Genomic DNA, 18,254 nt, shown 5'->3' with positions numbered 1-18,254 from the left:
AGATCCAAGAAATGTATACAGGTTTGGAACAATCTGAGGGTGAGTAAATGATGACAGAATTTCCATGTTTGGGTGAACTGTCCCTTTAAAAGCACAATGACACTTGTGCAAAAAAATCTAACAAAAACTAAAAACACCTCATTGTCACAACACAACATTTAAATGAACATCATCTTATTTTATTTGTTGTAACTGCAGAATTAGATCTTTTAAACTCTGTAAATCAGTAAATGCATTTAAGCAATAAAATCCTCAGAGAAATGAATTCGGTGAGCTACACAACTGGTGTGATCATGTAAATGGATTTAATGAGAAACAGACATCCAAACCACTTATAAAGCTAAACGACACCAGCCCAACCCAACCATACGTACATAAATCACATGAAATCAGCGTTTAATAAATCTAGGTTTAATGGCTTAAATCAAACTAGAATAATAGAACATGACGTAATTCTACTGTAAATGATTATAAAATGGCACCATTTGTTTCACGCATGTCAGTCTCTGTTGTTTTTAGTGACCTCATGGCCTCATTCTCATTTCCACAGCGGTGTGACACACATTTCAGCACAATGCGCACAAACACACACCTCTGCATAAAGCCCCTGTCAAATTCCCCACATTCCCCTGCATTAGTTCTGCGGATATGACGCTTACCGCTTTCCCAGATACTCCTCTTTCAGATGCCCCAAGAGTGTTTTCATGTCCCTCGCAAACTCCGTGGTCACCACAGCTCTCGAATGATGCAGGATGAAGCTCAAATAATCATATTATTTGGAATTCTATCCGATGGATTGTTCAAAGCGTCCTATCCAACTTTACAAGGACGAATCACAATGCAAACCAAATGCACATTTCACTGTGAAATGGTTTGTATATGAACTGTGTTCTGACACAAGCATGCATGGGTATCACCATCGTCAACAGCCAGTTTTCTCTTTCGCATCAACACAGTCATAAACACACATTAGTTCAACTTTAATATGATGAAGAACGCACCCGTCACAAGTGTGCCTACAAACCCAGCAGAGCCGAGCAGAAGTCACGTGACTCTCAGACTCCGCTTTAACACCTGGTTTTAACCTGAGTTTCTCACCACCTGCCGGCATGCTCATTATCATTTCAGTCTTCTCCAGTTCCTATCATTTCCTTTGTTTGGAGCAGTGGCTGATTGACAGGTCCGTAGGTGGGGCTTCACTAGAGGAGATGATGCGGGCGATCAGAGAGAGTTGAGGAAGAACATGTGCTTCTGCTCAACACTGACATCAATTGAGAATGAGCCGGTGCAGGTCACTTCAAATACAAACTGCTTCAGTCTGACAAACATTTCCTCTCACTGTCCTGTGTTTCTCTCTCTCTCTCTCTCTCTCTCTCTCTCTCTCTCTCTCACTGACAACCCAAAGCTTTGTTATAGCTTTTCACATCTGATAATAAAACCTCATATTACTTTTGAGCAAATTGTCTCTTCAAAATTTCTGAACATGCAGGACTGCCTTTAAAGTCCAACAGCACATAGATTAAAAATTATTATACTAAATCGTAATTTCGTTTTGATATGTTATAGTATTGGGTAAGCTAATTAAAAAGAAAGGCTATAGCCTAATATACAAGTAAACGAATACAATGCGCCAAACAGCAACATCTACAGATAGTTGTGTATATTGCCATGGAGCACTCATATTGTTTTCTGACCAGTAATTAAATATATTTTTCACTGCTCGGCCATGCAAACTGACTTGCATTGAGGTGTATGTTAGAGAGGTCCTCATGTGTCCCAGCGGCTTCGGGTCTAAAACGTTGACAAAATATGCCTTGGGCACAGGTCGTGTCCGATATGGCATCGGGTCTCTGGTAATTTATAATGAATGTGCTTTTACCAATCGCCCCGAAAGACACAAATTAATTACATTTTATGGTTAGGTAAACAACAAATATTTGTTACGCCAAACTTTACAAGACATAATTAGGTTAATATACCGTGAGTGATTGAGATTTTAGCATTTAATGAACAGACAGCAACTCAAGCAATTGGCGTGTAGTCATACTCGCATGTTCGTGTGTGGCACATTATTGGGAAAAGCACACAGCATGCAACAAAAGTTCTTATCTTTGCGCTTAAAAACCATCTTACAGCTGTATAGATCCTAACGCCGTGAGGTATCTTGCTTGGCTGCAGGCTGCACAAGACGTTTCGGGTCTAGTCGGGTTCTAAAGAAAGTGCTGTCTATTTTTATCTGGTCTATTTTATCTGGCCTGCTCAAGAAGTTCGCTTGGCTAAAATATCAGTTTTTCTGTCTCGTATTAACAAACGAACGTTTCCACAATTCCACAACATCCAGCATTTTCTGAGAGTCTCAAATTAAAACAAGATCATGCGAGGAAAATAAAAAGAATGTTTATTGAGATTGCAGCTACGTCATATAAACAGAAGCACATGGGAGAGTACGCGTTAAAATAAGTTAAAAAATAAGCTCCTAGTTGAGATCTCCGTTATTTGACCGCTTCAAACACAATACATGTCCTGTAAATGCTGATGATGTATTTATGTGAACACGATGTGCTGAAGTAAAAAATAACTTAATTCCTTCAAGCCAGAGCAGGAAACCTAATATTTCTGATGTTGATGATGCATAAGAAGAGATCTATGAGATCAAATAAATTCACTTAATCGAGCAGATGAGTGGACTGTGCTGCAAACATATAAAAAGTATCTGCATTTCTGGTCTTCGTCAGAACCGACTTGCACCACCTGCTGGTGAAGCGGTCAGGCAGCAGGTAGATATCATGCATTGGCGGAATCGGCGCTCTATTGCTTCTCCTGGGATTTCCGGATGTGAAACTTTGAATTTCAAGCCGAATTTGAACCACTGAATTTGTGGAAGCGAATTTTTAAACCGAAATAATATGAATTTGTCTGTCGAATATTAAAGGTTGTATTTTAAATAGTGCTGTCAATCGATTAAAAAAATTAATCGGATTAATCACACATTTTTCTGTGATTAATCACGATTAATCGCACACAACAATTTTATTTTAAAATATACTTTTACATTTTAATAATTTCACATTTGTGACCCTGGATGACAAAACCAGTCTTAAGTAGCACGGGAACATTTTTAGTAAAAGACAAAAATACATTGTGTGGGTCAAAATTATAGATTTTTCTTTTATGCCAAAAATCATTAGGATATTAAGTAAAGATCATGTTCCATGAAGATATTTTGTAAATTTCCTACCTTAAATATATAAAAACTTTATTTTTGTGAGTGGATGGCCTGCCACAGTGCCCCTGATTAACAACTTCAAAGGCAATTTTCTCAATATTTTGATTTTTTTGCGCTCTCAAGATTCCTGAGTTTTAAACGGTTGTATCTCAGCCAGATATTGTCCTATTTCAACAACTCATATATCTATAGAAAGTTTATTTAGTCAGCTTTCAGATTATGTAAAAATCTAAATTTCGAAAAATTTACCCATAAGACTGGTTTTGTTGTCCAGGGTCACATTTAATCTTCAAATTGATGTAGAAACAACATATTTATTTAACAGCATCATTTTATGAAAGCTAGCATTTTGATATTAGTATTGTAACTGATGTCTCTATTAAATTGATTATTTTAACATTAATTATAGCCATTCAACAGTATAATTGAGAGCTCATGTAGGAAATTGAAGGACACTTTACAGTCTTTAATGCTAAATTATAAATTAAATGCAGAAGAATTCTCATTAAAGTTACAAAATCACATTGATTTCTTCTTTTATTTTGTTCTTTAATTAACATTAGTGACAGGAGTCACAGCAGCACGTTTAAGAACGTGGCCCCTTTAAGAGCTGTCTCAGTACGCAGATCTGACCGTCACCGCACTCCCATTTTCACAACTCTTTGCATTCATTTAAGATTTTATATTACACCTTGAAGTCTGTGCTTAAGAAAATGCTCGACAAAACGGGCTTTCTGACATAATCTTGTGTGGTTTTATCCATTCAAGCACGAAAGAGAACTGAACACGGATGCGCTGTCTGACAGAGATTCACCGACGCAGCCTTCAGCCCGTGACTGTTTACACCAGACTGGACCTCTCGTTGCGTTTTGCCGCGTCCCACAGTTTAGAAGCTGTCTATCTTCATTGAACGCCTCAAAGCAACTGTTTCAAATCGCGCTTAAGTGGTTTAAAAGCCTGTACACGAATAAGAGCGTGATTACATAATGTAACGCTAGACAAAGGATGTCAAAACAAACGGATGCTGCGTTAATTGCAATAAATTTTCTCACGCGTTAATTTGAAAAAATTAATCGCATGTGTTAACGCGTTAACGTTGACAGCCCTAATTTTAAAACAAGTTGAATTTTTTTAACGAAATTTAAAAGGTGAATTTTGATTATTGAATTTTTAAACGGTGAAACTGTGTGTGAAATTTTTACATTTGAAAAAAAATCACAGCTTAAATATGCAACCTTGTTGAATTGCAGAACCTTAAAATGCAAGCACTGTTAATACAATGCATTTTTTTCAGTTAGTGCTATTCAGCACGTCTTTTTGCTTCAAACACATTTGTCTCTATTTTACTTCCATAAACGTCCCTGTTTGCACGTTAATTTGTTAGCGCCAATTCTAATCCAGTCAAGTGTCCTTATTAACCATTTAATGCTTTTATAACTGTAATGGGGTAAAATTAATGGGAGGACAGGATGGGGTTTACAGTACAGGGCTCTAGAAATTGGTCGCACATGCGACCTAATTTCTCAATGGTGCGACTAAAAAAAATCTGAGGTCGCACCGGTGCGACCAGCCGTTCGAGGGAAAAAAAAGTCTCTGCGAAAGTCTCCCTGTGGTTCAACAACAGACACATTAGGCCCATATCGTGGTCTAAACCAATCAGAGATAGTGAATGGCGGACCCCCCTCTGATTGGCCGTGGTCCAGATATTCCTGTACGTGTGTACGTGTGAAAATGCTGTGCTGCAGTCAGACAGAGAGGTGAGTAGCCTATAGGCCCGTCAGATAAACAGAGTGGATGTAGCCGCGGATGATGAGAGAAGATGAAAAGAACGATTGACAACTTTTTCGTTAAGAATGTTAAGTTAAGGCCTGATCCGTCCGAAAATCATAAATAATGCTCCGACACGCTAGACTGCGACTAAATGGTCTCATTTTGCGACTGTTTTTCCTGCCTGTTTTTCTTAATGGTCGCACCGGTGCAACTGTCAAACTGATCAATATATAATTTTTGCGTATTATAAATTTAATCCGCAGAAATGTTATATTGCGCAAGCGGCGCATTCAGTCACTCATTTTCGTCTCCCCTCCTTAAACCATTCACTTATCTATCAGTGGCCCCGCCCCCAAAGACGTAATTCGCGGGTTACGGGTAAGAGGCGAAGGACCGAAAGAGCAGACGAGTGAAGCGCTCAATCTCGCAACTTAAATAAATATCTCGAAATTGGTACCGAGAACCGTGGAATTTAACTGGTATTGGTACCGACTACTAAAATTTTGGTACCGTGACAACACTAGCTGCCACATCTACAGCTAATTAACACAAGGCCAAGAAGGCAAATGATAAGAAAGGTCTGACAGGCTTCAATTGTATTAATGAAATGACTAAAAGAAATGTCAGTGAATTTTAGTAGTCTCATTAAATTGACTGATCACTCCATCTAACACGGACGGACGTGTATGAAATTAAAAGGTAGTAGTGTTGCTGTAATCCTCTCAACAAGAAGCTGTCCTTGAGAAGTTAACGTGTTTCAGTAGTCAAGGCCACAGGTCTTGTAAGAATGAGTAGGAAAGAAAAACTGTCATAAGGAAGATGTCATAATTTGCTTAACCAATCAATTTTCAAAGAATTGCTCTTCTCTGAATCAAGTTTCTCTAAATCAAGACTCTGATACTTTTGTAGCTCTCTGAGGTATGTGGAGGGAGTGAGAAAGACTACCCTGAATCACAGTGACAATAAAATAAAGCCTTGGCCTGACTTCATTGTAAATGTGAATCTTACCACAACACAGTGGTCTATTTTTTTTTACACGAATAAAACAACATCAGCACACTGCTTCTATTTTTCTTTTTAACTGGTGAACAGGTAAAATTACATACTAGGTCCTGTTTTGATCAATCATGTTCTACTTTTAAAAAAGGAATAATTTAGGACTGGATTTAATGTAAGAAATAACTAAGACGATCAATTTAAAGTGATACTTCATTTACTCACCTTCGAGTTGTTCCAAATCTGTATAAATTTCTTTGTTCTGATGAACACAGAGAAAGATATTTTGAAGAATGCTTATAACCAGATCTTGCCCCCAATTGACTCCCATAGTAGGAAAATGACTGTATCATTTTTTTGTTCTGTTGAACACAAAAGAAGACATTTTGAAGAATGTAGGACAGCAAAAATTTCTGGGGCACTTTTGACTACCACTGTATTTTGTCCTGTTATGCTAGTCAATGGGGGGCAAAATCTGTCTGGTTATAAGCATTCTTCCAAATATCTTTCTCAGTGTCTCAGAACAAAGAAATTTATGCAGATTTGGAACAACTCGAAGGTGAGTAAATGACAGAATTTTTATTTTTGGGTGATGTATCCCTTTAAAGGGGATGTGCAACTGTGTTTCATGCATTCTGACTTCTTTACAATGTTAAACGTGCTGTCTTCTCATGCTTGACATGGTCAACTTGTCAAAAAACGAGTTGAACGTATTACGTAGTATTTCTGGGCTCGATACACTCCCACAGGTTCGTATAGGTTTCGGAAAGTTTTTATTCGAACATGAAAAACCGTTAAGCAGCTTTTCTTAGTCCCTTATTGGGCAATTCTCCCGGAAAAGCAAGCCCATGGCACGGCGAAAGAAATAGCCCGCCCACGCGTCAACCGATAGGAAGACCCGCTAACCATCAAGATTGGCTGCGCTGGGTCAAGATTGGCTATGCTGTGGGCCTGCAGCTTGTTACTCTTGCGATAGTGAGAGAAGTTGAGGTGTGTTAGTTTGTTCACGGCATTTCAGTGATGGATGTCATATAAGCGGTGGATATAACACTGGATTTGGAGATCGTTTGAAACTGATAGATGGTGCGGTCGCAGCGCTAAAATATACCGGACATGAACCGCATGCGGTAAGTGAAACCGAGTCATACGTCTGTGTTTTGTTGGCAATGGGTGCACACATGCTTTTATACAGGTATGAAATGACATGAGGCTGAGTAAATGATGACAGAATTTTCAGTTTTGGGTGAACTATCACTTTAAGTCAGTCGACAAGATGATTCACTCTTTGAGTGAGCTATACAGAAATTACTTTCAATCTTTTCTCACTGAATGGCAATTAGGCATGACTGAACACATTATAATTCCTGTTGGGTGTAAATATGACATTACATTTAATGTACTATGCAAATTCCTATTATTTACATAAAGCTGGCATAATAAACTAGCAACAAACATCTCAGACAAGACTATCCTTGATAAACTGTTTCAATCTTCATATTCCATATTTACAACTATAGTAATACTTTGTCATTTATAGCATCTCCAACGCTTTTATTCCTGCTCTCCTGTTTGGCCTACTCGTCCATTTGATCCGTGACCTGTCGTATACTTGCAATCACAAACATATCTATTGTGTTGTACATTTCAATCGAATCGTTAAATGTAAACAAATGAAGGCAAACAATGAAGAGGTCGCTGGACTCGATTATGAAGCTGATCAAACTGATCAGGGACTAGCTGGATTACTAAAGCCACCTTTAGGTCTCATAATGAACTTACATTTCTGCTTCAATGGTTACATTTTTTTAAAATCATGTCAACCGAATCGATCAGATCTGCATCAAGGTGTAATTAGCAAATGTTTTGTTTAGCTTGGCTAGCTATGCTGTCTGGATTTAGTGTAAAAGTCAAACCATTTATATTTTTTACTTTTATATGTACATACATAACAGTGACAGTAGTATATATTTGCACATTTCGCATAAATGTCATCCACAATAAATAATTAGCTAGGCTAAAACACTAGCAGGTCTGCTAGAATTATATAAATCTTACCTTTTTAAAACAAAACTCCGCAGGTTTGGTTCCGACAGCGTAATTTTTATAACCAATAGGTGGCTATACTGTTAAATGTAGACAAACAATCCTCAAAATCTTGTTGTCGATCTTTAAAACCATCAGAAATAAAGGCTTAGGTCGATGATGGTTTGCAGGTAGACTGTTAGCATGTGTCAGCTAACTCGGTAATGGGGAAAACAATCCCAATATTCGTTTTGTTTTACCAACACCGAAATATGTCTGCTGTGATCACACAGTAATATGTTGATTAATAATGTGTAAAAAAATGTCGACTCTTTTGTTTAACTAGTTTCGCTATTAATTCACCAAAACAAAAATAGTTGGTAGGTCCTCGAAAAGCAATTGAGGAAGGCCATTTTGTTGACAAGCAGCTGCAAACCGCTTGTAGCCAATGGAAAGAGAAAGTTGATGGCATGCCCATATATGGCTGTTCAGACACCTCCTCTATCTCTAGCTAAACCTCTATCTACACCACAAAGAGGAAATTCTTATACATCATCACAATTATAATCTTTCACTTTCACCATGATTCAGATTGGATGTGAAGCACGAATAAAAACACAAAATATGCTGGAACTCTCTGCTTGAGAATGGACTTTGGATGAAAAGACCATAGGCTACACTGGAAAATCAAGTAACTGGACATAGCCTATTAAATATGTTGCATACTGCTCTACCTGATTAATTTTTTAATTCATATATAGGCCTACATTATTAATGTTGAGATCAATCCATTTTATTTTAGAATATTATAACATATTGAGTCATTTTGTTTTACATCATGCTCCTATAGCCTAAACTGGTTGTCACAAACAATTGGCTCAGAGTTTCTGGTTGAAATAAAACGTTTTTTTTACGTGTCTTTGTATGTAACACTTTTATCAACAATTTAGATTTCTTTTATCAGCATTATTTATAAACACACTACAATAAAAATGTTAAGAAACACTTTTTCTCATATTTTCCTCATTTCAGATTAAAAGTAAAGTCACCAAAAGCTAAGGAATAACACAACTGAACTGCTTACATTGGACTACAAGCCTCCAAAATATATAAAAACTATTATATCTAACATCTTCAAGGTAGTCACCCTTTGTCCAGAATCTGCAAAGTCATACTCTTACTAAAGCATTTCCATTTTCCATTTACTATGGGCTCTTATTGGCTGCTTTCTCTTTATTTTTGGTCCAAAAGCATTTATTTCAAACATACAATTTTAATTAATAAAATGTAGATTTCTAATGAAAGAAAGAAATACATTTGCATAATTATAGTTCTGTCTATAAGAGTAATTTTAAACATGCACATTCAGTAAAAAGATTTGTAAAATCATGAGAAACATTTAACTAATGCAATGAATATGTAAATTACATTGTAATGATTAATAGAAATTTAAATATATTCCACAAGCACATCAAAAAACTTTGAATAATATATTTTACAATATTTAAAACTCACTGTAGAACAAAGCTGCCTTCAATCAAAATGGCTTTACATGTCACTTGAATTTAAATTATATTGAACTGACTAAAATCTTGTTGCATTTGACATAATGTACAAATTTATAAACAATGAAATGACATCATTTATCGTACACGAATTATTGATCTGCATTACATTATCAATGGAAATGACTCTCTGAGTTTAAGTGATTATACAGAAACTTCTGACTTTTGACACGAAAAGATGAAACTTCTTCAAACTGTGTTCATTCATCCTAAAACATGGAACAATCTTAAAAAGGATCCATCTTATAATATTTTATATACCCTTTAGACTATTTACCTTTACTAATAATTTAAATAGTCAAAATAATACTAAAGCACAGGGAACTCTCTCTCAATCGCCGACGTCAGTCACTCAGCTCCCTACATAACTACGCTTCGAAGTCACTACACTACCCACACGTGGGTTTAAACCTACGGCAGCGATCAGAAACGCCCTCTGCCAAAGCCGATTGGCCAAATAATCCATCTGTCAAAACAGATTCTATGGTTACAAAATTCAAATGGGCGGAGCGTTGGTTGGTTTTCTCTCATGATTGGTTGTCAGCAGACAGCAACTTTAAAACCCACCCTTTCTTGATATCTGAAAATTTGATTGGCTAAGTTGGTTGTCAATCTTTTGTGCCTTTCCGGGTCCGCCCGGTAATGATTGCAAAACAGTCACTCAGGAGTGTGTGTGTGCCTGTGTGGAGTGGAAAGGACACTAACGAACAGAGACTCATAAGAATCAGATCTTTCAACACGAGTAAGTAATGTTATTAATATTGATAGACGTATTGAAAGTAATGAATTAGCTGAGGTCATTCCTAAAGATAAATTGGAAACATTCACGTGGGTTAAATGGATGTGCCCGTGTTATACAATCATAATTTATGTATTATTACAATGAGATCCTTTGCGATTGTTTGTATTGTTTATTTGCGTTGTTATGTGAAAAAAACTGTAAAATGCATCTGCTTAAATGCATGTGTAGGTCAAAACTTAATTTCACATCTTGTCCTTGAAAAAAATGAATGAAAATGTATCACTGATGTATGTAAATAGTGGCCAGTAAAATCACAATTTTATAACCGAAATCTGGGTAGCACTTTACAAGTTCAGTTGTATATGCACATTCGTATGCAAGCGTTTATGAAACATTAATTTCTATTTCTATTAATTTCTATTGTTTAATGTTAATAAGACTATTATAATTATTGTTAAAATAGAATCAGTTAATAGATCACGTTAACTGTTGCATAAATTAATGTTAACACATAAAACCTTATTGTTGACTGCTCCTGAAATATATTACTTTATCTTATTTTTTAATTGTCGTTTTATTCATGTTGGAATAATATGACTTCAAAGACAATCCCATCTGTGATTTTTCAGTGACATTGGCAGAAATTATCCAGGTGTTGAGGGGGGCTGGCAAGGTGGGCACCGCCTTTGCCACCACTCAGGGTGAACAGCTCAGGCTCATGGCCTGCAACTCGACCTTTGGTGCAGGGGTCAAAGCCACGCAGGAGGTGGTCGAGGGTGTGATGGGCACTTTCACTGGAGGAGATGTGGTTGGTGAACCTCGATTTATATCTCTGTGCATGTATAGATTTGCATGACCACAGAAAAAGAAATCAAGTCCTTTTCCAGTGTTTGATTTTGAATTGTCGTTATAAGATTCCCAAGACTGAGGAGTTCCCTGATATTGAAAAGTGGGAGGAGATGGAACAGGATGAAGCAGCGAAGTGGGCGGTGGGGTCCGAGCTGCCCCCAGACTTTACCGGCACTGATGGCAGTAATGTTGCGGGAGCATCAGAGACGCCTGTCGGTTCATCTACTGGCACGGTCAAAGGAACTGGCTGGCCTGGTCAAAGCACTCGATTTTTGCATGTATCAATGTGTCATCAACGTATTAGGTTTGTCCACGACTCTGTGGTGGCCAGGTTAAGCCCTGAGGACATTAAAAAGGCAAGGGAGGTTAAACAGAACATTGCCAGGCCTGTACGACAAAAGGTTAGAAAAATGAAACACTACACACTTAGACACTAATGTATAACCCTGATCATCTACAGTAAATACATAAATATTAGAGTGTACATTGAATATTTGAGTTTTCCGGCAAAGTACCGGTGTTCTGTCAATTTATGCTACCCATAGAATTTTGCTACCCTCGTGTTGTGATTGGGTTGGGGGAGGGGTAATTTAGGTGTAAGGGTTGGGGGAGGGGTTAGTCCTTTTTTGTATGGAGGTAGCAAAACTTGACAGGGTAGCATAACACCGGATCTCCGGCTTGCGCCGTTTGACTGCGGAAAAAAACGCTTCTTGATATCAGTTCGAGTTCATAAGTTCGCTTACCAATGGTATGAGAGGAACACAGCTATCACTCTCAACCAACTAAACATTACTAGCCAATCAGAATTAAAAAGGGGCGGGCTTTGGTTGCCGGAGTGGAGACGTCACGTTTGAGAGTATTAAGCAAACAGTCGGCAGGATGGAGATGTATTAATGTATTGATGGAGAGTATGTTTATAAAGCCTGAAGCGGGATGCAGCTTTTAAGTCCATTACAAATATGACAAACACAAATTGGAGACTGTGACGTAAAGATCGATAACGTTGTGTTGTTTCGGCAAATCATCTAATCAGACCTCCGCTTCCACTTCTGCGCGTCACACACACACGCGCGCGCGCTAACTGCGATAGAGATATCAAGGATCGATTTCTAAAGCGTCTAAATCATTTTCAAAGTTTTTCACAGCTTATTGCACCTAACTCACTGACCATAAACATGGTCGTTTTTGTCTGAAGTGAGCGTAAAAAGTTGAGAAAGAAATCGGATGTCAATACATTAGTGACCTATGGAATTAATGATTCAATTACTACTAGAGCACAAAATAGTTTAGTAGAGTACAAAATTAATCATAGATCTGGTCACTTCCACCCTCAATAGGACAAAAAATGTGAGTCTTACTTGTTTTCTTTAAAAAGTAGGATTTTTATCATGATGAATTCGGTGGAATTTGTTATGATAAGCTATGTTTTTATATACCATAATTGCATAAAACTGGTTTGGTTTGTTAAAATTATGCCCCCAATTCTTTCGAGTCATTCTGTGATCCATACACGCATGGCATAGCATCGAAGTTTAAGAAACGTCTGTCTGAGAAGCTCAAAAACGGCATGTTAGTTTCAAGGGAAATAATGTTCAAATAATGTTCTTTTTTGTTTGACAAATAACCCTGCGTATGTGTCTACTCTCGCAACCCCTCAAAAAAAAGGTCAGGCTCAGGATTTTTTTTGCTTTAACCCCTGAATTTTATGTTCTTCTTTAAAAGATTGTTTTTTGATCATATCTTCGCTGTCCTTCTGAAACCTCTGATGTTTAAATTTGCTGTTTTTCAGGAAATGCAAAAAACACTGTACTTTTTAAATGGTTAAATACTTTGTTGTCAAAGGTGACAAGCACTTTTAATACTTTTGATTGGTTAGAGATATTTGCAAAACCCAGTGACAAACGCAACTAATAATAATGAGTTAATAATACACGAAATATGGAGATACAAGGTTTCAGAAGGATAACACTGACTACATTGAAATGTTAAATCAATGTGATCTTAATGTTTTGCAGCTCAGTGATCGAGCCAAAGAACGGAAGGTTCCTGCTACACGAATTAGCCGACTTGCCAATTTTGGGGGTCAGTGATTTCCAATTTTAGGTTAAATTCTTGTTCAATGCATCAAACATTATAACGTATACAAAGCTTACTATACATTAGTGCATGAATGTCTGTGTTTTAGTACAAACAATTTTAGTACGGTTACTTCAGCATGACGATGCATTGTGTTATCGAAGATGTAACACTACTTCTACAATTTTGTAGGATTAGCTATCGGACTTGGCATTGGAGCCATTGCTGAAGTGGCAAAACAGTCTTTCGGAGGAAAGCGCTCAGGTAGCATGTGATACAGTAGCTAGATTACATGTGGCTTTATAGCCTAAATCATCTGGTTTTCAAAACAACCAATCTGAAATGATTCTTGGTCAAATTTCTGTTATCTTTCTCTTTTAGATATGAGATCTTTTTTAGACACACCGCTCCTCTCAGAGGCCAACGCAGAGAGAATAGTGGACACATTGTGTAAGGTTAGAGGAGCGGCCCTCAAAATCGGACAGATGCTGAGCATTCAGGGTAGACAATTTGATTTAGTTGTGACTAATCCTTTTAAGGGCATGCCAGATGTTTTCTGACCTACTGTATGTCACAAAATATTATCAAGAGCATTTCCAGTGCTTAGAGTTAGATGAGAAGAAAAATCTATGATTTTGCTAAATACATGATGTATGTGATGTTTTTAATAGACAACAGCTTCATTAGTCCACAACTTCAGAAAATATTCGAGAGGGTTCGACAGAGTGCAGACTTCATGCCAGCCTGGCAAATGAATGCAAGTAACAGTTTTTAGTTCTGTTGTTGTACTCTTGTTTGACACAAGAATTAGGTTTATATGCTGGAAATTCTCTTTGCTTCATTGAAATTAATGTTCATTTTTGGGATAGTTGACCCCAAAATGAATATTCTATCATCATTATTTACTCACCCTCAGGTTGTTTCAAATCTGTATACATTTCTTAGTTCTCATGAACACAAAAGAAGATATTTTGAAGCATGTGAGAAACCAAACAGAACTGGGGCACTATTGACTACTATAGTAGTTTCGTTTCCTACTATTGTTCTCAATAGTGCCCCAGAATTGTTAATTTACAAACATTTTTTCCAAATATCTTCTTTTGTGTATACAATGTGTAACAATAAAATGTATACAGGTTTGAAGCAACTTGAGGCCAAGTAAATGATGACGGAATTTTCATTTTTGGGTGAACTGTCCCTTTTAGACAACAACTTGAGGAATGAGATGTGATGATGGGGATGTTATTTTGTCCTCTAGCCACTGTGGGGTGCCAGTGCTCTGGACACAGTTTAGGATTGTACAACATTTACATTTCACATTTATTCATTTGGCAGACGCTACTAAATTTAGAGTTCTGCTATACCTAGTACTAGTATACTAGTATACATGAATTGAAATCTGCCACTTTTGCTCATGAGTGCTGTAAATCATTGGACAGTGAGCTGCTCAATGTTGGTAGTGGCTTATGTCTGTTTTGCTGCGTCTTGTGCAGAAAGTACTTGATGAGGAGTTAGGGTCCGGATGGAGGGAGAAACTTTCATCATTTGAGGAGAGGCCCTTCGCTGCTGCCTCCATTGGCCAAGTGCATCATGGGGTTTTGCTGGATGGAAGGGAAGTTGCTATGAAGATACAGGTAAATTGTCTTTTTACCCCCCCCCAAAAAAAGACATGAATGAATTGTTAAAGGAATAGTTCACCCCAAAATTCTGTCATCATTTACTCATTCTCAGGTTGTTCCAAACGTGTATACATTTATTTGTCCTGCTGAACACAAAGGAAGATGTTTGGGAAAATGTCAGTAACCAAACAGATCTCATCCCCCATTTACTGCCATAGTAGGGAAAATAAATACTATGGGAGTCAATGGGGGACGAGATCTGTTTGGTGAGTAAATGATGACAGAATTTCCATTTTGGGGTGAACTATCCCTTTAACAAAAACTTGTTCAGAAATAAATTAATGGTTGATTTGCAATGTTTTGTAGTACCCTGGAGTTGCCGAGAGCATTCACAGTGACATCAACAATCTCATGTCTGTTTTGAAGATGAGCGTTGTTTTACCTGATGGTGAGCACCACTTTCATGGTGATACATGAGGTCTGAAAACGAATGGCAGGGTGCACATTGAATCATGGGGTTTTGTTCTCGCAGGTCTGTTTGCTGACAGCAGTCTCGAGGTTCTTCAGAAGGAGCTGGCGTGGGAGTGCGACTACAGGAGAGAGGCGGAGTGTGCCAAACGCTTCAGGTATTTTCAGTTAATAAATATTTATTCTAGTGTCCCATAACAAAGTCAATGATAGGCAGTTTTATTTGTTGACTGGTCAGTGTTCATATATAAATAATGTTGTGTTTGACTTATTACAGCAATAGATACGAAAAGAGCATGTAAGATTTCCACATCATCTACTGACAGAAATGCAATATAATATACATAACTATGTCTTCAGAGGTGTATAAAGACCTTACATAATGAAGTGTTGCGTTATTATTATCTTAGAATGAGCTATTTCTATCTACATACACCTTGGGTCCCCTTGCATGGAATTCACCATGTTGTTTCCACAGTAGCCCTAAACGGACAAAAGTGTTTCGTAAATATGTTATCTCCTTCAGCAAAGAAGCGAAAACGCGACGACATCTTAGTTCTGTGTCAGCCTCTGTAGTGCTCCAAAAGGGAGGGGGAGGGTTGAAGAGTGCCAGTGGTTGCAATTCGCAACCTCACCACTAGATGCCGCTCATTTTCATATACTGGACCTTTAATTCATAGTCTTTAAAATGCTATTATTCTGGTCTTCACAGGAGTTTACTTAAAGAAGATCCAGTGTTTGTGGTTCCTGAGGTCTTTGATGAACTTTCAGCATGTCGGATGATTACAATGGAGCTAGTGAATGGGGTTCCTTTGGACCGTTGCGTTGATTTGGATCAAGAGACTAGAAATGAGGTGGGTTAAACAGTCAAAGACATGAACTTTGTTCTTTTCTATTTACTATTTACTTAATTTTTTTTAGTTGTATTCAAAATAAAATAAAAATACACCTCATGAATATTGGTATTGTGCATCACTTAAAAGTTGGTCTATTACCCAATAATATTTGGCATTGTTTGGAGATGCATGCTTATATTTCGTCTTGTACTTGAGTCACTAAAATGTTTATTTCATTCTTTAGATATGCTATAACATCCTGCAGTTGTGTCTGAGAGAGCTGTTCGAGTTTCGCTTCATGCAGACAGACCCCAACTGGGCCAACTTCTTCTATAATAGTGAACAAAACAAGGTGAGCAACCACCAAGACAGTGGGGACAGATATTCTCGACACATTATTTACACTCTTCTATACTTATTTGTGTATTTTGCCATTTATTTACACTTTTGATCATGTGATCATAACAGATATATCTTTTGGATTTTGGAGCCTGTCGAGATTACCCACAGTCATTTACAGATGACTATATAGAGGTGTGTAAGATGTGAATATTTTTGTAAATAAGAGTTTAGTTGGAAATCTTTTTATCAACATATACAGTAAACCTAAATGACATACATTTTGTATACTGGCTGATTCAGTTACATCTGGAACCGTAAAGTATAATGTGCAATATTATCTTCAAAGTAGATCAAGTATAAAAGTACTGTCATAAATTTCTACCCTTGCCCTTTTATGTAGCCTGTATGAAGGTGTGTGTTTGATATTAATATGTTATTATAACTATTGAAATTCAAGGTGGTCCATGCAGCTTCAGTTGGAGACAGAGCCACTGTCTTGCAGAAATCTAAGGACCTGAAGTTCCTCACTGGTTTTGAAGCCAAGGTTTGATGCTTTTTTCCTTTTTTATCCCCACAAGTTGTCTTGAGTGCATATTTTCTCTCCACTTCTTTTACCCATATATCAAAGTTATTATATTCTTTATGGTCTCTTTACTGCTCTTTAAAACATCCGTCATACTCTCCTCAGGCATTCGAGGATGCACACGTCGAGGCTGTCATGATCCTCGGCGAAGCGTTCGCTTCCACAGATGGGTTTGACTTTGGCACCCAGAGCACCACACAGCGCATCCACAATCTGATCCCCGTAATGCTTCGACACCGTCTTGCACCTCCTCCAGAAGAGTCTTATTCACTGCACCGTAAAATGGCTGGATCATTCCTCATCTGTTCCAAGCTGAATGCCCGCATCACTTGCCGAAATATGTTTCTCGATATTTACAATTCCTATAACCATCAGAGAAGGGAAAGAGGCAACCAGGCTTAGGCTAACAGGAAGTACATGTTGAGCTTGGACTGTAAAGTACCATGTCAAAGTGTTTAAATTCTTCACTGGATTATAATCAAAGACTGACAGACTGGGATGTGTATGTGTGTATTATAACAGTAAATTGATTGTATGGTGTATTTTAAATTAAGTCGCTCAAAAAATTGACATGTTTGGCACTGGTTTGTTTATAAACTTGAAAAAGTTATTAGAAAGTAAAATTTTGTTAAGACTCTTAAATCTTCAGTGCTCTGTGTGCCTGACAATAGTTTTTTTCTAAGGAAATTGTACTGCAGGTTATTAAAATATATGCTTGTTTATTTATTTATCAAACAAGAAAAAAAATGTGTTAAGGCTTTTTGTAAATGCATTGAAAGCAGTCGTTACAATGGTCATCATCGTGAAGCTTTTTAAATATAACATTAAAAAACTTGAATACAATCATTTTGCTCCAATGGAGCAAATTACATAAAATGTCTACTGGTGATTAATGTAAATAACAATAAAAATAGTATGTCAATCCATTTATTGTCTTAAAAACGTGATGTAGGTCTACTAACTGTATTAGTACTAATATTTTAAGTACTTGTGAAAACTAAAAGTGTATTGTGTAGTCTTTACACTTAAAATGACGCAAATACTATGGGATATGAATATTGTATCAGTACTTTAGGTGACTTGCTCACCGTTAATTTATTTATTTATAACTCATTAATACATACAAACATATATTTAAGAATAGCATGCGTTTTCGCCTC

General features: G+C 37.2%; 2 protein-coding genes across 3 annotated transcripts in view; one reads left to right on the top strand and one right to left on the bottom strand.

Moving 5' to 3' along the window:
- Positions 1-8,437, bottom strand: part of fbxo46 (F-box protein 46) — a 52,677-nt gene extending 44,240 nt beyond the window's left edge. Inside the window, exons 1-2 of one of the 2 annotated variants that reach the window (XM_057351883.1) lie at positions 8,048-8,437; positions 6,218-6,354 (exon numbers count right to left, since the gene is read on the bottom strand). The gene's annotated coding sequence lies outside the window, so the exon portion shown is untranslated. The remainder of the gene's footprint in view (positions 1-6,217; positions 6,355-8,047) is intronic. The other variant, XM_057351882.1, reaches the window with a different exon arrangement.
- Positions 8,438-10,214: 1,777 nt separating this feature from the next.
- Positions 10,215-18,014, top strand: coq8b (coenzyme Q8B). Its single transcript, XM_057351735.1, has 15 exons — positions 10,215-10,321; positions 10,951-11,129; positions 11,236-11,571; positions 13,186-13,252; positions 13,439-13,510; positions 13,628-13,747; positions 13,918-14,003; positions 14,740-14,880; positions 15,232-15,313; positions 15,398-15,491; positions 16,046-16,187; positions 16,414-16,521; positions 16,638-16,703; positions 16,969-17,055; positions 17,200-18,014. The coding sequence occupies exons 1-15, from the start codon at positions 10,222-10,224 to the stop codon at positions 17,494-17,496; spliced, it is 1,977 nt and encodes a 658-aa protein (XP_057207718.1). The 5' UTR covers positions 10,215-10,221; the 3' UTR covers positions 17,497-18,014.
- Positions 18,015-18,254: the final 240 nt, after the last annotated feature.

The sequence above is a fragment of the Triplophysa rosa genome, linkage group LG14, assembly GCF_024868665.1.
Source record: "Triplophysa rosa linkage group LG14, Trosa_1v2, whole genome shotgun sequence".
Lineage (NCBI taxonomy): Eukaryota > Metazoa > Chordata > Actinopteri > Cypriniformes > Nemacheilidae > Triplophysa > Triplophysa rosa.
This window is presented reverse-complemented; position numbering and strand designations above follow the sequence as displayed.